General features: G+C 40.4%; 2 protein-coding genes across 8 annotated transcripts in view; one reads left to right on the plus strand and one right to left on the minus strand.

The window, feature by feature from the left end:
* Window positions 1–890: 890 nt before the first annotated feature.
* On the plus strand, window positions 891–12,423 carry ANXA7 (annexin A7). 2 transcript variants are annotated; one of them, XM_009074925.1, is made up of 12 exons: window positions 891–953; window positions 3,690–3,906; window positions 4,208–4,306; window positions 5,361–5,404; window positions 5,776–5,878; window positions 6,167–6,261; window positions 6,957–7,070; window positions 8,223–8,393; window positions 9,886–10,056; window positions 10,157–10,232; window positions 11,444–11,556; window positions 12,068–12,423. In XM_009074925.1, the coding sequence occupies exons 1-12, from the start codon at window positions 897–899 to the stop codon at window positions 12,188–12,190; spliced, it is 1,383 nt and encodes a 460-aa protein (XP_009073173.1). In that variant the 5' UTR covers window positions 891–896; the 3' UTR covers window positions 12,191–12,423. The 2 variants fall into 2 exon arrangements, with proteins under 2 accessions (XP_009073173.1, XP_009073174.1); XM_009074926.1 differs by having other exon boundaries at window positions 896–953; window positions 5,364–5,404.
* Window positions 12,424–15,968: 3,545 nt separating this feature from the next.
* Window positions 15,969–21,457, minus strand: part of PPP3CB (protein phosphatase 3, catalytic subunit, beta isozyme) — a 29,581-nt gene continuing 24,092 nt past the window's right edge. For 3 of the 6 annotated variants that reach the window (XM_009074923.1, XM_009074920.1, XM_009074919.1), the window contains 2 exons: window positions 19,365–19,394; window positions 15,969–17,664 (listed from right to left, as the gene is read on the minus strand). In XM_009074923.1, coding sequence (XP_009073171.1) covers window positions 17,486–17,664; window positions 19,365–19,394 — 209 coding nt within the window. In that variant the 3' untranslated portion in view covers window positions 15,969–17,485. The remainder of the gene's footprint in view (window positions 17,665–19,364; window positions 19,395–21,457) is intronic. The other 3 variants (XM_009074921.1, XM_009074924.1, XM_009074922.1) reach the window with 1 other exon arrangement.

Genomic DNA, 21,457 nt, shown 5'->3' on the forward strand with positions numbered 1-21,457 from the left:
TTCTATGACCACCTATTGCCTTAATGGTCCAGCACAGGAAGAATTCTGCTTTCAGATTCATTTGGTTTGGACAGCGACTGCCAAGAAATGTCAGTAATAATTTGCTGTGTTGCATTAATTTTTCTGTGCCCCATGTCCTCTGATTTGTGCATCTAAGGTCCACAGTGTCTCAGAAACATGCCATGAGTAACTTCTGGTCCCTGATCAGGGAGTCTCCTTCCATCAAATGTTTCAACCTGGTTATTGGTCTCCAATCTCCCTGCCCAACTGGTTGGCAGCATGGGGGATGATCTCTATCCCTACTCCCCAAGTCCCTCTATGGGACTAAAATAAACAGTTACTGGCAGGAATCTGCTGCACAAATGAAGTAATGCTGAGGGATTACACCTGTTCCTGCCAAATTATCCTTTTATACAGGATAGACGGGGGACTGCTCTTCTCTACTACTTCTCTACACCACCCCTGTAAGCAGAGTGGTGCAGCGTGACCAGAGACAGGTACCTGGTGCAGTGCAGGACTGAGGCCTGCACTGTTTCTATCCTGGGAGAAGGCTCAGCTCCCTCCTGCTGGCACCTTGAAGTGCATCTTATATTTCAGAGTTCTTTCTGGAGGTTTGAGCTCCTTACCATGCTTCAGTGTGCATCTGACCCTGAATAAGAGTGGTAGTCAGTTACAAAGTTGAAGCTGCTTCCCTTTTGGATTCTGATTGCTAAGGTCAGATGCATGAAAAAGAAAGGAAAGGTTTTGTGGATTAATAGCTCACCAGTGCTTCTGAGCAATTCTAAACCTACAAAACAAACTATTCAAGTGATTTACCAGGTAATTAGCAAACAAATACCTACACAAACTCATGTGCAGTGCCTTCCCAGTGAAAATACCTTTTGTTTTTCCCCAGAATGTCCTACCCCGGTTATCCCCCATCTGATGGCTACCCTGCCTTCCCTGGCTATCCTGTAAGTATGCCTCCTGAACGTGCTGCATTCCTGACCTGTCTCCTTCTCACTGTGCCCTGTGTGTGTGAATAGTAGCTGTCAGTTCAGGTACAGTACTCTCCAGAGATTATGGTCCTTGTTTTTGCTTGTGTATCCCCAAGTACGACTTCACAGCTGTCTCATAAGAATTCCAAGAAGGAAGTTTACTTTTTTAATGATGCCTCTTGTTCCAGAAAGGTTTTTGATTCTTTGGTCTTGTTTTCTCCTTTTCTTGTGAGTTTGTGTTTGGTTTTCTTTTAAAAACATGGCTAACTATCTCAGCAATTCTATTTCTTTCTCCTCTGTAAATATGAGGTTCTTTACACACAGGGTCAGAGGTAATCTCTGAACTAGTCTCTACCAAACACTCATGTACCTGTATCCCAGGATTTACAGAGATGCTGAACAAACTTCAGTGGTCATAACCTTTGGGGAGAGCTGGGAGTGCTTTCCTTAGGCTTTCACATGACAGCAAGTAAATACTTTTCTGAGGATAGAGGACACTGTGTCTTGACTTGGACCCCTTATCCTTCAGCCACAGGACTTTGATCCACCTTCAGCTCATGATGGAATGGATTACAAGTGTAAATGAAACTTAGTGAAAGGCTGAAGTGTTTAGGTGTGGCTGATGCTGGACTCATATCCATGTGCCTGCATCATTTTTCCAAGCTAGATTCATCTGTGTGCTTTTATGGCACTGGTCACAGCACTCATAGCACTTCCATGGCACTGCTCGTACTGTAATTGTGGGAATTTTACCTGTGTTTTATGTAGTATAAAACTAGACTTGAGCATGGAGCTCAACCTGGATGCCATTAAGATACTGAAAAGCTATAAATTAATACATGCAATATATAAATATGTGTATAAATACATGCAATAACTTCTATGATGATTTTGCTTTACCATTTGCCCTCATTCCCTTCAAAACACTGAAGTCAGTCAAACTGAAGGCAATCCAGGTTAGAAACAATACTTTCTTAACTCAGGATTTCTTTTCTCCTCTCAAGGTTCTGCAGAACCCTCGTGATTGTAGCTGTAGCTTATTTTTAACCACATCTGAAAATACTTATTTTTCTTTAGCTAGCATCTAAAACATAGCCAACTACATGGATCAGTTTAAAAGACCCTTTAGATTTGATATCAATGATTCTAGGCTTCCTGGTCTGATTGGTGATGTCCAAAGTGATAACCAGTTAAAAAAAAAACCTGTGTAATTATTTTTTTTTCTGCTGTACTGATAGTTACCTGAGCAGGGTTTTTGAGACTCCTAATTTTGGATTTGTGAATCTGAATCTCATTAAAATCTTTTGGTTGAGTCTGACAGAGAAATGTTAGACTCTACCTCTGGGGAAAAGAGTGTTATGTAGCCTGGGCACAGTAACTTGGGGTTAGAAATCTTGGGGCAGCCAAACTGGAGGAGAATATTTGAGCTAGGCTTTGCTGATTTGCATTCTATTTCTGTTTTCTGGGCTCAGGAATGAATGTGTTCTGTATGTAATGTGTGACCCATTTTTCTATAGCTAGTTAGTAAAGATGATTCCCGGCAGGTGAGTAATGAATCCATACATTATGCTTCAATAGGAAGCTGATTTGAAATACCTGATTTCTAAGATCAAGTATATGACTTCTAACTTACAGGGTTTTAGCTCGGAGATCCAGGCCATGCAAGTAAATATTTCTAGTGTACTTTAATGCCAATAGCAGCCTTTGTGGAAGGGCTGGTAAATCATACATGTAGCAAAACAAAGGCATATAGATGTTTTGACTTGTTTTTTTCATTTAAAACCTGTAATAAGGTGTTCAGTCCGACTTTGTGGTCCAGTCATTGTCAATCATTGCAAGTCCATGCTTTATAACCTGGATTCCAAAGGAAATGGAAAAAAATCCCAACACCTCTTGTAAATTCTCACCTTGTAACATTTGTAAACACTGTGCAGGAGAGGCAGAAATTTCAAAGCTCCTGAGCTCTCAAAAGTCCTGAAACAGGAGGTGAGCTCCTAATGATTCATAGAGAGCAAGCCAAGCTGAGCTCACCTTTTCCTTATGTAGGACAGAAGTAGCACTTTTCCAGTAAGGGACCAGGGGTCGTGGTAGCTGACAAGTTGCATGTGGCTCAGGGAGGAAGGCTAATGACATTCCAGGCTTTAGAAGAGCCAAGCTGGCAGGTCAAGGGAAATGGTTATTCCTCTGTGCTCATTGCTCACAAGGCCACATCTGGAATACCATGTGTAGTTGTGGCATCCCAGTACAACAGAGACATGGACAAACAGGAGCATGTCCAAGGGCAAACACAGGTTGTAATTGCAATTTGATTTGAGGAAAACATTTTTTACTATGGGAGCAGTCAAACACTGGAACAGGGGCCCAGAGAATTTGCTGTTCGTTGGAGATACTGAAAACTTGACAAGGCCTTGCATGATCTCACCCAGCTCCAAAGCTGGCCCTGCTTTGAAGGTGGATAAGATCACAGGCCATCCAGAGGTGCCTTCTATGTGGGAGCACTTCCTGACTCTGTGTCACCATGGAAGATGCATCAGAAAACTCAATCAGGAGGACACCATCCAGGCTTCAGGAATTCTACTGCTGCCATTTCAAGCACTGAATCTAATTCTAAATTCACGTTGTTATTCTACACGTGGACATTTTGGTAGCTCGAGAGCTTTTACTCTGATGTCCTGCTAAGAGGCATACAGACATCCCATTCTTGTGTTTCAGCCAACAGGACAAGAGACTGTGTATCCACCAGCTGGGCAGTACCCCTATCCCGCCGTTCCCGGAGGATACCCTCCAGCAGGAGGAGGGGCCTATCCTGCAGCACCACCGAATGCTGGGTATCCAGGGGCAGGAGGATATGCTGCCCCAGGGGGTTTCCCTCCTTCAGGGGGCTATGCTGGAGCTCCCCAGCCTGGAGGAATGCCACCTTACCCTGGAGGTGAGATCCTTTGTTAGAGTACCACTTGGGAGCGATTTCTGGTATATCCATTCCCTGCGCTTGTTAGACAGAGTGAAGCAAAGCAGCTTTGTTGAGCAGTTTAACAGGCAGCAGCAGCCAGGCAGATTGCCATCCAGCTGCACCTGCATACCTGCAGGGCCTTGGTGCTTCTGGGCACTGCACAGACCTGGAGAAACGAGTCTCTTGCATAGCTCTGCTCAGTAACGCGGCTCACGTTGTGTCAGACGAGTACAAAACACTAAGTGTGCTCAAGTCTGTCTTTCTCCCCTCGCTCCCACAGGCCCTGGATATGGTGTGCCTCCTGCTGGCCCTGGCTTCGGTGGCTATCCACAGTCTCCTGCCCAAAGCTATGCTGGAGGTGGACCAGCACAAATTCCAGGTATGTCATATGTAAGAAACTTCAAGCATCCAAGGTTAACAAAGAGATCCCAAGATAGGTAGTAACAAATTAGGCCCTCGCCTTTGTTACTTTTAGGTGTTGAGGTTTGTATGCTCCTGCCACCTTCCTTGACAAGGCCACCGAAGGGCACTGAGAACCAGCTCTGTAGGTGCTGCATTCAGAAGGGATGGCTGTCCCTGATCATCATGTAGTGGTTTAGGTGCTTACCCTTCTTCAGGCTGCAAGTATCTGATGAGAACTGTGAAATCCAGAGTCCACATTCAACGAGTAGCTAGCTGTTCTGTTAACCTCAGTGGAATGGATGCATTTTCCATCTGTGTGTTCACAGTGATCCCCCAGAGGGGAAAGTGGAAAGGAGAATGCACACAGTTGCTTAAAAGCAGTGCAGTGTTTGTAATGCTTTGAGCGGTCAGTTACTGCCAGGATGATTTTTATCCTGGAATGTGTCAGTTGTGATTATAAGAAATTCAGGGCAGCAAAACCTTTTTGTTTAGTGATTGCTTTGTTAACTGTAGTACTAAGCTGCTATTAAGATGGTTAGAAATGTACATACGTATTACAAATAAAAATAAAATCCCAGTACAAAAAAGAGTTGTAGCTTTTGTATTCACAGTGCTTTTGATGACAAATGAGATTCCTTCAATTGTTTTTGCAGCAATGAATTCTTATATTATTGTTTACGTGCTGTACATTTTAAAGAGAGGATGGGACATGCATTCTTCATTTGTGTGGGCTATCTTGGCTTCTGTCAAAAATAGCAGAATTTAGTAAGGAGAGAACCTTCCAGTTCCCACAGCACCAGTAAAATTAGTATTTTTAGAATTGCCTTGCTAGTGTACATACCAAAATGCATCTGTGATTGCTTCTTTACATCATTCCCAAGGGCAAGGAGTTCAGTTACTGATGATGATTGGTATCATCCCTTAGGAGACAGGTTTTCTGCAGTGGTAGGTCTGGCTTTGTATTCAGCTTTGGATAGCATTTCCATAGCAAGAGGAGACCTAATTAATTTCTTCTGTCTTGTTATTTTCAGTAGGATACTCTGGTGGACAAGTGCCCTCCCCAATGCCCGGTCCGGTATGTGCTGTGTTCTCTTCTATGATCAATCTCTGCCTCTGTAGTTCTAGTGCTTTTACAGTTGGTTTCCAACTATTTAGTGTGTTCTGCATCAGGAGTTCCCATCTACCCTCAGAGTACAACCTGAACAAAACTGTAACCCTGGATCTGTGTCTATTCACTCATCAAGGAGATCTTGATCCCTACAATTGGGTGCAAGCAAAGCTTTGGCATTGGTTGGGCCACATAGCTAAATGTTGCCCTGGTTGTGTTAGGGGAAAAAATGGGAGAGCTAATGTACAACTCTTTCTGAAGTACTGATTCCAGAGTTGTGGTTTTGATTTGAATGTATACTGTGCAGGATATCTATTTACATGTGACTCTTCTTTCAGCCTGCAGCAATGGTTCAGTATAGCCAGGGCACAATCCAAGCTGCTCCAAACTTTGATGCTGGAAGGGATGCAGAAATCCTACGCAAAGCTATGAAGGGTTTTGGTAAGTAAGCAAGAGAAGCTTTAATTTCTTTTGAGCTAACTTCTTAATGCCATTTTGTTACTTTCTTCAATTTTTGTTTAACTACACATTTTTTGCCCCAAGCTTCCCAACAGTCACACTTTGAACATGACTTGGGCTATTTAGTAGATGAAGTTACATGGAAAATTTGGCAAGAGTTAAATGGTAGTCATTTATTATGTAACTGTGCCCAAATGCAACACTAAAAAATGCATAGTCACTGAGGGACTGTTTTGCATTCTTGCATGACATTGCCCTTCTGTCTCCAAGGCACTGACGAGCAGGCTATCATAGACGTCGTGGCTAACCGCTCCAATGAGCAAAGGCAAAACATCAAGGCAGCTTTCAAGACTATGTATGGCAAGGTATGTTCACTAGTTCTTTGAACTGGCAAACAAAACTGAACTTTCAGCTGCTGCTTTACCTTCCTGATTGCATTTTAGTCCCAGGGAGTGATTTGGGCATTTTTAAAAGGCACTTCTTTTGATTATGTTCCTTGTGTGCCACAGGGCATCTGGTATTTGATGTAGTGTTGTCCTGATACCTGGCAGGAGCAGGGGTGGGGAAGGTTGGAGGCTGGCTTTGTCCTTGACCAAACAAGAAGCTTCTCTGCTTCTCTAATGCTTGATAGATAGAAAATAATCAAGCTTAAACTGCCCTTGTATTAGTGTCTGAAACTACTGAGCCTTTTATACACACAAACTGGCACTGAAATCTGTTCTTTTCCTGAGAAACAAAACTGGTTGAGGTCAGTAAAAGACCAAGTTAATGTAATTTCTTCCCTCTGTCACTTTTGCAACTTCAAGTGGAATTTTATAGTTGTAGCATTTTTCAGGACTGACTAGGTCCTAATTAGTGAGGAGATCATGGAGAAGAGCTGAACTGTCAGAGTTTTGGACAGAGGGAAGCTCTTCATAAGAAATAAAACAAAGCTTTACAGGAAAAGCAGCACAAAGGCAGAAATCAGTGATGAAATTAAGTTGTAGTTTGATCTTTTTTCAGTATATAATCTATATCCCTAATGCTCTCTAAAGCTCTTTTTGTGCTTATAATTGAACAGGATTTGATTAAAGATCTGAAGTCTGAGTTAAATGGTAATGTGGAAGAATTGATTCTAGCACTCTTCATGCCCAGGACCTACTACGATGCCTGGAGTTTACGTCATGCGATGAAGGTATGGTTTTCCTTAGAACCAGCTTAAAAGGCTCATCTAAGAACCCCTGGGCCTGGCATCACTGCAAAATCCGTTAGTGGCAAACATATCTTGGCACTACAGGGCTTAAAGTTCTTTTCTGCTGCATTGCCCAGTTCAGCTGATTTCTGCAGGAATAGCCAGTTCAGGACAGCTCTCTGTTAGCAGAGGATGAAATGCTGCAGGACAGATCCTTGTTCTCTGCCTGTGTTCTATGATTGTTAATGAAAGATACTTTTGGATTATACTTTTTTTTGTTTTCAAAAGGACAATGCAAAAGATATTTTCTTAAGGTGAGATGATGTAGGCATCTGTTCTAGCATTAAGACAGCATTACAGATTAGGGGAGCTCCTTGGTTTAAACTTTTAACTTGGATAAACTGGGACATGTGGTTTCCTAGAATTTCTTGCTTCTTGTTTGAGCTGTAGCAGCTAGCAGGTGGCTGATAGTGGAAACGAGTAACTCAACCCATGTATGAATGGAGACCTTCCCAGGAATATGGAGTTTCATGGAAGATCTAGCTATAATGGAGAAAATAGATAATTTTAAGAGATTTATAACATAACACTACTGAGAGGCCTCACATAGACAGGAGTGGATCTAGTCCTCACCTGAATTGAGATGACCATGCCAGTAAGATCTCACTGTACATCGGAATCTCAGTTAATTTTTATTCTGGGGAGAGGGAAGCATCTTTGAAAAGCTCCACGCTGAGGAAGCAGCCGCATTTGGAATAGGGAATACACTTTTGGGCTGACCAGAACAGAATTTACATGTGTGTCTTTGGATTTAATGATGATCATAAGACTCCACCTTCTGCAGGAAGTTTTCAGATTAATGTTGCCAAAGAATTTCCTTCCTAAGCAATTTTTCAGTTAATACCATGTTCAGTTAATGTTGGCCAATGTCACTGTTGTATAGTTTTGGGGTATTATTTTGAACTGGTGCAAAATGGCATGTTTGAGGCATCTTCATTCCATTTTAAATCTGCAGAAGACTTGGTGCTTTCACACTGCAAGGACAATACAGACTGTATGAAGTTGTGAAATAACAGGTGACTGCCTTATTGCACAGCTGACTAAAGCTGCATAGGTAGTACTCTGTAGTTATGCCTTTGTTTTCTCTGCCTCCAGGGAATAGGCACTCAGGAGAGTGTGTTGATTGAGATCCTTTGCACAAGGACCAACCAGGAAATTCGAGAAATAGTGAACTGCTACAACTCAGAATTCGGAAGGGACATCGAACAAGACATCAGAGCAGACACTTCAGGACACTTTGAACGATTACTTATATCTATGTGCCAAGTGAGCTTTAATTTTTTATTTTTTATTTTATAAGATAACAGTGTACAGTCTGACTTTGATGTGTGTAGTCATAATGGCCCCATTAATAGCCTGTCTATGCTTAGCAAGAACCAGGGTTTTAAGAAATTAGCCCTGGGTCATTAATTTATCCCCTCAGATATCACACTTCAGTCCCTCCTCAGGAGATACTTCCTACCTACAAATGCATGATGAATTGTGTGACCTAATTTAGCACCCTAGATTCATCTCAGAGAACTTGTGTGTAAATCTTGCGCAGATGCAAACGAGTGGAACTCCAAAGCAGTGCAACACACTGCTGTGAAAACAAGATGCTCTAATTTTTTGCATTTGTTAACAGAATCGTTTGGGGGAGTCTGATTGGGTGACTTTATGGTATGTAGAATATCTGTGAGAATCTCTACAAAGAAGCTAAGAGGCCCTATGAGGGCAAAACTTACCTCCCAAGTTACACCATAGCCTGCCTTCCCTTCATCACCAGAATTAGGGAGGTGCTACTGTTGAACTCAGGTGGACACTAGAACTTGCTTATCCCCTACTGTTCAATAGCTCTCCTTCTGTGGTGAAGAATCAGAGCTTGTGGTTATCCATGTTCAGGAAGAAATGTGTACTAATGCAACTTTTCACATTTCTCTGATCACTTTGCCTATTTGCTGTTAGAATTTCTAAGGCACTTCTCTGTCCCACTGGCCTCTACCTTTGTGAGAACTCACCTGTGCACTGGGTATTTAGATTGAAAAGTCAAAATCCACAAGAAAGCAAACCTGGAGAAGCTCATGCTGCTGATTTTTATTTTCACATATCCAGTAGTTTACAATAACTGACAACCACATCATTTAAATAGTATATTAACCACTATAGATACAACAGTATTTGAGAGCATGTGTTCAGCCTACTCAGCCAGTATACTTAGCAGTGTCCATCCATGCACTGGGCAGCAAAGACCAAAACCACCACCAAAGCACATAAAATGTCATATAAGCCCTACTGACATATTACAGCTGCAGTAAGTGCTTTCTGGAGACATTCTTACTTTAAATAAGCAACTTCTAAATAAAATAGGGAGACCTGAGGTATTTCAGGTGTGCATATTCAGTATGATAATTCATTAGTTTGTTTGGGAAGAGTCTTTTCAACTTGAAGCCTAGAAACAAACAAATCAAGAGAAAGCTTAGATTATTAAGTAAAATAGAGACTGTACTTAACTTCACCCCTATGAACCACAGTTCTAATTACCTGAGTCAGTATGTCTACAGTTTAAAGCATGCCCTACAGATTGGCTTCTAGGCCACCTATATTATATAAGGAATATTAAACCAAAGAGTAGTTTCAAAGCACTGTGATGTATTTCAAACTGCTATTTTTCCTTCTGCTTCAAGCTTTGAAGATACCTGTTTGGGGTCTATACTGCAGGCAGCCAAAGCAGAGCCTTCTCTGTGAAATTTCATTTGGAATCTGTTGTCTTTGCTTTAAGGGTAATCGGGATGAGAATCAAACTGTGGATTACCAAAAAGCTGAGGAAGATGCTCAGCGTCTGTACCAAGCAGGGGAAGGAAAACTTGGGACCGATGAATCCTGCTTTAATATGGTTCTGGCAACCAGAAGTTTTCCCCAGCTGAAAGCAACAGTTGAGGCATACTCCAGGGTAGGAGTTCTCCACTGATTTCAAATGAGCTTTGTCAATGTATTTTAAACTAAGGCTCCAGTTGTCTCATCACTCACATATTAACCTCATTTATTTGCAGGTTGCTAATCGTGATTTACTAAGCAGCATTGGCCGAGAATTTTCTGGAAATGTGGAACATGGTTTGAAGGCTATTGGTAAGTGATATGTTCTTCCCTCCCCTTATCCTTTAGGAATTAAGCCTTCTCAATGTAACCAAAGAAGAATCCAATTCAATACCAGCCATATGGCAAATGATCACACAACCTGAGACTCTCCTAGCACAAAAGTAACTTCAATTACTCAAATTACTCATTGTACACTGAACTGAAGAACATAAGCAACCACCATGAAGAAGTCAGTTTGGAATAAGAAAATGCCACACAGAAACTACTTGTCACTTCTTTGGGAAGGCAGGCAAGTACACAGAACCTAGGGTCACTGGTTAGTCCTGGTGGCTGTGTATTTCAGAGCTCTGCAAAATGAGGCAAGTCCCAGTGTAACAGAGCAGTGACTCCAGGTGTGTGGCAGAGACCACAGCACAGACAGCTGAGTCACCCACAGAGAGAACCTCAGAACCAACACAAACCTACTTTTTTGCCAGTTCCCATTCCACACCTCTTCCTCATCACCATCTACACCCAGAAAGCTCAGCTTTGCTAAGGAAAACCTCAGCAGAAAAGAAGACCTGTTTTGAATTCACCTTTTCCTGCCAACTTGTTACAGTAAAGCAGTTCAACACAATTCAGCCCCATTTGCTGATAGTGAGAATCAGTATTATTTAGTGGTAAATCTGGAGCCACCACCTACCAGTGCTTACCAAAATGACAGCATTTCTATAGCCATAAAGGATAAGCAAAAACTTCCCAAATGATAATCTACTCAAAGAGTTTAATGGGAAAAGTTGAGGTCTGAGAATCATGTAAAAGAATAATGGTTCATCCCTGAGTGTGAACAATCTAACTGAAACAAGATCCATTCTCTAACTACTAGTGTGAGAACCTTCTACAGTTACACTTTTCTTAGTGAGACTGTAGCAATGGAACATGAGTAAAATACCTTGTGCCTCAGTACCATCCTTTGTGTCCCAGGACCAGCTATCCAAGGAGAAGAACTGTTTTTAAATTACCTATTTGAAAATTAAATTTGAAAAGCACTTCCAGAGAAGTTAACTGCTAATAACTAAGTTTTTGTGTGAAGGAATAACTCATTTGGTCAACTGGAAAATCAGCTTAGCTCTATAAACAGTTCCTGTAATCCACAGTAACTCCTCTATCTGTCTCTACAGCAAAAATCTCGAGTTGATCCTGCCAGGCATTACTGTACAGTGTACAATACTGAACTAATCCTAAACTGTACTTTCTTGCAGTGCAATGTGCTTTAAATAGCCCAGCCTTTTTTGCAGAGAAACTTTATCATTCCATGAAAGGAGCTGGCACAGATGATTCCACCCTCATCAGAATTATAGTCACTCGCAGTGAGGTAAGACACTTTGCCCTGTGTACAAGTCCCATGTGACAGAAAACCACCTACCCAGCCCAGCTTGTCACTTAGTCCTCCTTTCACAGCTGTAACATCATGTGTTGCAATTAAGCTTTTATGTGGCTCACATTTAGATGAGCACGTTAATTAGTTTATGCCAACTTTTATGTAGTAATGTAATTAACAGGCTAGATAGTAGGAACTGCTTGTTTTCCCTCTTAACTGTGCTTGCCTGCCCGTGTAGCAGGTGAGCACCTCAAGGTCATAGGCTGTTCAGAGGTAGGACAGCACAGTCCTAACAAAGCATGAACATGTGCTAGACTGTGCTCTGGGAGCTGCTCCTCTGCCCTTCGAGGGCCCATCTGGCTTGGACACTGCTCAGGGTCAATCAGCTGCACATCTCACACTTGGCATAGGTTCTCTAGTCCACCAGGGCAGAGATGAGGGGTGACTATCTAGGATTTAAATCAAGTGGTTAAGTTTTATGCTTTTTTTTTTTGTCTTTGCATAGATTGACCTTGTGCAAATTAAACAGATGTTCACACAGATGTATCAGAAGACTTTGGCTACAATGATAGCAAGTGATACAAGTGGTGATTACCGGCGTTTGCTGCTGGCAATTGTTGGGCAATAGAAGAGGATTATCTGGGTTTTTGTTTGGGTTTTTTTTAAATGAACTGAAGGACATGAAATATCCTTTATGCAGACACTAACTATCCTTGTGTGTAAAAGAGTAATTTTAAACTTTGCATAAACAAATACGCATTCTTGATGATTCAGTAAGCTTGTTGCACTTATAATGCCTTAATTTACAGCACATAATATTCTTTATTGTATAATAAATATATCTTGTCTATAAGCCCCTAAGCCTTAGTCTTTTTGACCCAGACAAAACCACCTCCCCTCCACTGGCCTCCTGCATGATTGAACTGTCTCAGCCAAAAGAATCTCCTGAAATACCTGAACTTAAGTGCTGATCTTACTGCGGATGACAAAGAAATCTTAAGGCTGTGATGATGTAAAGCATTTTACATCCCCATCCCTTTTTAGTGGCTTTCCATCCCAATGCTGAAAAACATGGAAGTGCTCAGTTAAGTCACACTACACTGACAGCTTAGGGACCCTGTCAGAATCTGACTGCACCCCCCATTCAGTTTCAGTTGGTGGTTGGTTACCATTATGCTTAAGGCAGCAATCGAAAGGAGAAATCTCAGCTCTGATTTCAGAGTCTCTGCTTGTACAGACATGGATTATACAGCACGTGACTGAGCAGTGCAAAGCCCATGCCTAAGTGCTAACACATGTAAATGCAAACTGAAGGCAATTGTGACCTAGACAATCTAAACGACTATGTGAATGTTTTCAAAGCATTTAAAGAGAACAGCTTTGAACAGCACATTGGGTTTTTTTAGAAAGCCACAGTGAATCTGTCCCCAGCCATTAATTTAACAGAAGTTTCAAGGCCATCGCCTAGTAGTGTGTTCCCTAACATTTCTAAGCACTGCTTTAACAAGTAACTGTTCTGTGATAGGACACCCTCACACAAACAGCAAACTAGTATCTCTCAAGAGAAAAAAATCACTTGGGCTGGGGAAGCTGGTCCCAGCATGGCAAACCTTCTACTCTGCACAGCACATACATAAAGGGTTTTTGCAGAACAACAGATGATCAAGTGTACCATACTAAAAAAACCTTACATATTTCACTTGTATCAATGCTTTGTGACCTGAACCTGACTTCAGACTATAAACCTTATCTGATATTAAACTATGAAATGCATCTCAGCTTAAAATTTCTGGGTCAGATTAAAATTAAGTATTTCAAACATGAAATTGATGGAAGTTGATTTGGAGAAACTAAAAGACATTCCACTCTGCACTACGTTGGTCACCCTTTGTGCAAGTATCCACTGAGACAGACACATGTGTACATAAATACAGATATCTATCTGTCATTAGCTTCCCAAACTTGACCAAGATTCTCATAAGCTTTGGCTCTTGTGTCTCTGTTCTTGAGCAAACCTCCTTAGAAGCTTAACATTTAATAAATAAAAGTATATTAGTGCAGCTATATCTTTTAGGTGACTGAAAAAATCCCCACTGCTTCACTTGTCATTCAAAGCAGAATATAGATTAAGTGTGGCTCATACATATTGCCACCAGAAAATGAACAGATGAATATGGGTCTTTGTGCTGACAACATTCACCTGTTTTATGGCAAAAAAATTTCATTACATGCTAATAACAAAGAATTGTTAAATGGGTAGCAAGACTTGAATGACTGATAATTAAATTGTAGCAAAAAACAGGCAAGGAAAGAATGAACAGATACTGTCTGAAAAAGCCTTAATTTTCTTTGTAACTATGTAATGGTGTTTTCAGATTAAACATTAGAAAAAAGCAAGTTGTTTGTGAGACTATTCCCTTCAGAAGCGCACAGACTGGGATCAGAGACCTATGTCTAACAGAAAAACAGCCCCAATCCCAACCATTTGTCTTTTCTCAGGAGAGGCCAATCTTCACAATTCAAGAGGTACGACTGGATCAATGTTTGTGTTTCACCATCGGGTTTAATAAGCTCTGACAAGAGAGCTGTTGCTCCGCGCTGGCATTGCAGAGGTGCAGGCTGTGAGCTGCGCTGCCCTGCCCCCGCTGCCCGGCAGGTGGCAGCATGTCAAACCCAAACCTCAACCCAACCCCAACCTCAACCCAAACCCCAAACCCCAACCCAACCCAACCCAACCTCAACCCAAACACAACCCAATCCCAACCCCAAACCCCAACCCAAACCCAACCTCAACCCCAAACCCCTCCTGTGCTTTGGCTTCACAGCTTCCCCAAAGGCATTTACACCTCCAGCAGTCAGAGCCCGCAGCGCACCCATGAGCACTGCTCGCTGCCCGTAAGAGCACCACAGACGATGACGGCTGCCCCCATCAGCTCAGGGAAAAATGGGCTATTCCCTGGGACCCACACCATGTCTGCTGAGCCCAGGGCAGGGCAGGAGGCACTGACCACTCCGGCTCAAACCAGGAACCAGCCACGTCTCTCACAGCTTTTACCTGTGTCCCTTGGCTGTCAAAGCCATTTCCAAGCCTTTCCCCCTCCCTACCCAAGAAAAGACTAAGGATGTATAGATGAAGTTTGGTTTTTTCCCCCCCTCAAAATGACAAAAGCGTAAGACAAACAATGCAAACTACTTACAGTTTTCTGGGAGGAAGGGTATAATTTCTTCTCCCAAACAATACAAGAATTAGAGACAGCTCCAGACTCCACCTTTCAGAAACACAGTAGCAAAAAATGAATGCCTACTTTCCAAACAAGGAACACCTACAGACAACAACCCTGTTACCTGACTGTTTGCCTAAAGGGTGGCAGGAGACACTCAGCATGAGAAATCAAGCCAATATATTTTCCTTTACTGTAGCTCTGCCTTCATATCTGGTAAATACTACTACTACAGACAATGGATACTGCAAGGGAATCCTCAAGGATGTTACTGCCTAAGTATCAGAACCTGTTCTCTCGAATTCCGAGGTCTGTCCAGACAAAGATTCTATCTGTGTTTTCTTTACATACACTTCAGCTAGTCAGAATACTCTTCACGACCAAGATCTGATTATCCAATCATGACAAACACTGTATCGTGAGGTTGAGAAATTTTCCACTAAGGCTTATAAGGACAAAGGTACCACCAGCATGTCCATCATGTAAAATTTCAGTTGTACTTGTCCTGTTCTAATATGGCATCATAGCCAGACTGTACAGCTCACAGGTATGGGAGGTGCTTTATAGAAAAAAACAAAAAACTTACCATTTTTAGCTTGGTCTTCTGCACTCAAACTTTGAGAAGAGTTTCCAATTAGAATGCATCTGCAATAAAATAAAATCAAACATTAAAACTCGCTTAGCAACAACACATCACTTATTTTTATCTTTTATCTTAATTCTCATCCTGTTCAGCAGCTTGTCCTTACTTTAAAAAGAATATACCAAAAGGACTAATTCCTGTAACTGTATGGACTGCCAAAACAAAGAGCTCTTCCCTCTGCCCAAAAAGCTGCCCCAACACACTCCAGGAGTCTTGAATGTTCAGTTCAAGCCAACACATGGAACACAGCTATGCTTAAGAGCCTTTCTAGAATCGACTAACCCTGCCCTGCCAAGCCTGTACAACAGTGGCTTTCTGGTTTAGCAGACACAAAACACCTACGAGAGAGAACTCAAAAGCAAAAAAAAAAAAAAGAAAGCAGGAATAAAATTGAAATTAAATAGGGTTTAGATTCAACTAGCTCTCTGCAAGCCAAATCTGACCTTCTATGCTATTTTTTCAAACATATTGAAGACTATATCTAAACAATTTTCCAGGTCAGGTTAGACCTACGTATGCCAAATAAAACCAGTACACAATGATAGGAGCCGCAGCCCATGCACAAAATTTATTGTGTGCTACCGTTTATAAAATACTTGAATAGTTCAGAACATGCATAAAATTTCCAACTTAAGGGTATGTACAGATTGTACTTTATGGCAAACAAAGAAAAAAAAAAAAGGGAGATGAATTCTAGTGACACAAGTTTCAAGTCGTGTTCCAGGGGATGAGAAGAACATGTAGCAAATGTCAAAATATATAACAAAGTACACTGGCAATCAGTACAGTCCATTACTTGTGAACAAATTAGCACAGGGCTTCAATTTTTATTTTAACCAAGCAGTCCTGTAGATACCGAATACATGCAGTCTCAAGTTTACACTTTCACTAATGCCTTAGCAGTTGAACAGAGCAATTGCTTACGCGCTGCTTTGCTTGAACACAAAGTGTCTGATACAGTTTCAGTTTCCTTTACAGGTTTGAAAAGAACGAAAAGCTTGCAGCTATTCAGCCCAGTGATTATCAGCTATTTATGCAACCGTAATACTCACAATAAACTAAAAGTACCCATAACATCTAGGTAACCTATAGATGTACATCATAGGTCTATATATTAAATATCTGCAAAATGAAGACATGCATACACAAAATACAATGCCAAGCTTTACAGACTTGATATGAATCAAAATTTACTTAAACAATGTACAAAGTTCAATTAAAAGTACCTTAAAATTAACACTTCCATATTTTTCTTACTTTTAAAATTAGTATATATATTTTTTTTTTAAATTCAAGATGGGAAAGTCTTGAAAAAGCTGGGCAAAAAAGTTTCTAAATTAAATATTTTTTTCAATCTGTGTTCAAGTAATAAACATTCCTACATAGAAATCTTCTGATAAGCTGTAACTAAAAAATACAGTGGATACAATATAGAATTAGCAACATCTAAGGAGTAAACCTGAGGTCAGCATTTGACAGAATGACCAACTGAGATTTTTTTTTTTTGGCATTTTTTTCCCGTCTATTTAAAATACAGTTTTTGCAGCCTCAGATATTTTAAGACCATTCTAATCTATCATTTTAAAGACATTTTATGAAACCAATGTCCATTAATAAATAGTTAGCTCTTAGGGTTGTATTTGAAAGTCTGATTTATAAAAACAAACAAACAAACAAACAAACTACCTCTACTGAAAGAAAAATCCCATTTGTAAACTTAAAAGTGTTGACAACGATAAGCATAAGATGCTAGTCTAGACGTGCTTTAGTGAGAACAGCCCGATTCTCCCCCAGATCTCTCCGGCAGCTCGCGCAGCCCGCGCTGGACGCGGTGGCAGAAGGTGTGGCACTCCCAGGGTCGGGTCCCCGTGTAAGAGAGGGGCTGTTGTCTCAAAAGCATGGTGGTCTGGCTTCAGTGGGATCAAGTCAGATGGTTCTCCACCTTGTGTTAAGTAGTCACGTCAAGTGATCCCCCTACTTCATTTGTTGTCACATCAAAAAGCAGTAATCTAGGAATTCTCAGGCAAGACATGAGTGAGTAAACCAGAAGCTGACGTGGTCACTGTGCATTGTTGTTGCCAGTTCCATTGTTTCCATTGGCATTTGTTGTGTTTATAGTATTAATACCATCTTGCTGAAGAGCATCTTTTCGTGGTGGCATTCTCTCATTGATCCTATCCAAACCTTTTGCTTCTTCAAAACTGCAGATTTTATGTTGCGGAGAGAATCCTCGTATTGCTTAACAAAATGCAAATTTGATATGTCAGTAATGGAAAAAGAAGTTGAAAGCATAAACTTTTTCTAACAAATGATGTTTCAAAACTGGTAAGAAATCGGCCAAAGAAACTTATGGCTCTGCATTTGTATGACTAAAGGCTTCTCTAACCTGCTTTCCTGAAATGTTCACAGCAATCATGATTTCAGTTCGTTACGAAAAGAACCAAGTATGGCAAATATTCTGCAAGTAGGAATCAAGGGGTTTAAGCCCACTTGATTGCTTCTGCGTGTCCCTGCTGGGGCTCAGCTATCAGCGCCGACGGCGGTCGCTGCCCGGCACGTCGGGCACGTCTTAACATCCCCCTCTCCTCAGGGCAATGTCAGGAAGATCTAAGCAGCACAGCAAGTGCAGTGGAGGCAAAGCAGCAAGGGGTTACAAGAGTAGGAGCAGATTTACATCCTGCACACGCACTGACGGCCTGATCCTGCAGTTTTCATGCAGGCAAAACTGCAGGATGTGGGTCACACTCCGTGCTAATCATGTGATGATGGAAATGGACACAACCACAATCACTGAGTTAGCACTGTGGTTAAACAATGGTATCATTTAAATACAAATGTATTTAAAAGTAGTATAGAAAATAGGCATTATTTTGCTACTGGTTATTTTAATGAATGAGGTCTGTAGGTGAATTTACACCCGAAAATGGCTGAACACGTAGTAAGACTGAAGTCTTTGGGATGAAATAATTCTTTGGAGATTTAAGTACAGCTTTTCACTCACAACAACAGGACCTCTTGCAGGCGTGTGTGAGAACAGAATATGGCACTTGTTTATATTTTTGGAGATCTGATTTCCTTAATTAAAAGAACAAAGAATACAGTCATTAAATGGTGCTTTGCGACCAAATCTGAAAACCCCAAATGCAGCTCTCAACTGCTATGCTGTTTGGCATTCACCTCATGGAACACTGAGCAAGAGGAAGCTAAAGTCTCTCTTGAAAAGACACAATCTAAATACTCTGCACACCAAATAATTCGATGGCATTTTCCTCAGTACCCCTAGCAGAGGATGTATATAACATTTATACAACCTATTTAGCACAGAAGCATTGATAATCCATGGAATTTAGTGTGTCTCATACTGGCAGGTTGGAATAAATACTAGAAATAAATATGATCAACAAATTATATTCAAAATCTATAGAACAACTCATAATATTTATACATCTTGCACTACCAGATGTGTCAGAGGAAGTTTTCAAAAAATAGGTTCAAAGCCATTAAATGGATTTTGTGAGAAAAGGCATGCAGAAACAACCCTCCTTCCACAGATCACATCCCTCCCCACAACCAAACAAAACCTTGCAGTCCAATGCAGAAAAAAACCACTGAACACTACCATTTTTAAGGACTTCAAGACAACACCACGTATCACAACATGCCATTATACAAAAACCTACTGCATATTTTGGAAAAAAAAGAAAAAAAAAAACCCAAACAAAAAGAGACCAAAAAACCCCCAAGAATTTCCCTAAAATATTAAAGATAATCATCACCCTAAAGCCAGAAATGAATGTTACATGTAAAAGGGATGAATCAATGCAGTTGATTCATCTCTGCTTGTGCAAGTTGAAAATAAAACACACCCACACAGAGTACTTTTGAATTCCCTCCCAGACACCACAGATCTCTGCCAAGGGCAAAGACTCTGATCATACCTTTTTCAGCCTCAATTGCCTCTACAGTGGCTGTACAGAAGTGAGCAGATGCATGCAAAATGAATGAGAAAGATGAAGAGTGTAATATCGCATAGCAGAAAAGGCAATGATCAATTCACTATTGTATGCTACGCCAGACTAGATTACAATTAGCTCAAATGACAATTAAGGTTTTGAGGGGGTCGTTTTTAAGCTTAAGGGAAATGCCTCCTAAATTTTAACTGATACAGTTTATCAACTAAAAGTATATCAAAGTAACACTAATTAACTGATATTATTAACTACACATTTCTGTAAGTTTTGGTTTTGATTTTTCATTTTGCTTTTTTTTTTTAAGACAGCAATGTAAAATCTCAACTGATGTTAAAAGCTGTGGTATGGCTTAAAAAAATACTAACAATCTATGTGAGACTGTATCTGAAGATTAAAATGCATGGATGAGCTTCATTAATTAGCAGGAAGGACACTACGAAATTAACAGCAGCATTCTAATGATAAGAAATAATTTTTTTCTTTACCTTTAGCTCCCTGAAGCTTAACTAGTACTTCAATTTGTCACCATACTTTAAGCTGTAACAGGCATCTCTGAGAACTCAACCGTGAAATTTAAGCCATGGAAGACAAATCTAGCAAGTCATGTTTACAAAGCCTTGTAAATTGTTTAGTTGAATCAACAACGAAGTCTACAGCAGGAAGAGGCCTAGAGTTAACACAGTCTTAGTGGCTGAACTAATGTGAATATGAAAAAAAATCGAGCTCAGTAGCTGGTTCTCAAACTAAGTAACTATGACATCTGCTGTAATTTCTTAGGTGTCAGATCCTTCCTTATAGTTTTAGCTCCAAAAGTCAAAGCTTTAACATAAGTTTAATACTATTACAACCCGAACTGTAGCTGTTTCAATAATGGTAACAACGGGGTTTTTTTCTCTAGCACCATAATTTCAGAAATACTAACCCAGAGTGGGGAACTTACTTGTGTAGTGCTTGATACATCCTGTTAAGAGCAAAAATCCTAACAGAGTATCCAAGCAAATGCTGGGGAAAATAGCTATGTAAGAAATTATGGCATTAGATCAGAACGTCATTCTTTAAAGAGAATTAAGTTTATTACTTAAGTAAAACTTAAGCTTATTATCCAACAAAAACCAGACACGACGTTCTGATACCTACACTGTGCCTACATTATGCTCCCATGTATGAACTGCCTACACTATGCTTTAAGCTCACAGTTGCATAAGATTATAATTTCCACTGAGAGAGCCTAAAAAAAATAAAATTGGATACTTGCATTAAGTGCTACTAAAATAATGGGGAATACTTCAGGGTAATGCAGCATATCTTAACTTTCACAAGCTACACTTCTCATGGCACAAAAAATGAAAAAAAAAAATAAAAAATGATTCCTGCACTTAAATCTACAGAGACAAGGGCAATTCCAGATCTAAATCAAAAAGCCACTTGACTGGATGGTTATTTATGTTTACATTAAAGGGAATTAGACTCAATTTGTAAAAACTAATTAGTTTCAGAATTATTTTAGAAAGCCACGAAAGACATACTTTCACACTGTAATCAATCTGCCATACAAATACAAAGCTATGTAAAAAAACCACCTCTTTCCACCATTTCCTGTTACCTGTGAGGTCTTTGTTTTCAATCTTTTCCTGAAAAGATCACGAATACTGATTTATCTCTGCAAATTATGTAGCTTGGTCATAAATACAAATTTCAAGATTTATTCCTAGTTCACTCTACTTGTAGTACTACTATTCCAAAAAGACCTTGGAATATACATCACAGTTAAGAAAAAGATAATTTTCAACTTGGCATAAAAGAACAAACTGACTGGAAAATACAGGCACTTAAAAAAAAACACACTGGAGAGACTCAATTTGGAAGAGTTTTGTTGGGTTCTCTTTTGCAGGTACATCTAAAGCAAAACTATATTCTTTGTAAACCTCAATAAATCTTGAATAAATACTGGATCATATTCTGAAATTTTTGCTCAGAAAATTCTCAATTGAGGGCAAATTTTAAGCAACAGGGTCCAATGGCATTTCCATCCCCAATTTCAGCTCTCCCCTTACTTTACT

The sequence above is a fragment of the Acanthisitta chloris genome, unplaced genomic scaffold, assembly GCF_000695815.1.
Source record: "Acanthisitta chloris isolate BGI_N310 unplaced genomic scaffold, ASM69581v1 scaffold19165, whole genome shotgun sequence".
NCBI classification, from domain to species: Eukaryota; Metazoa; Chordata; class Aves; order Passeriformes; family Acanthisittidae; genus Acanthisitta; species Acanthisitta chloris.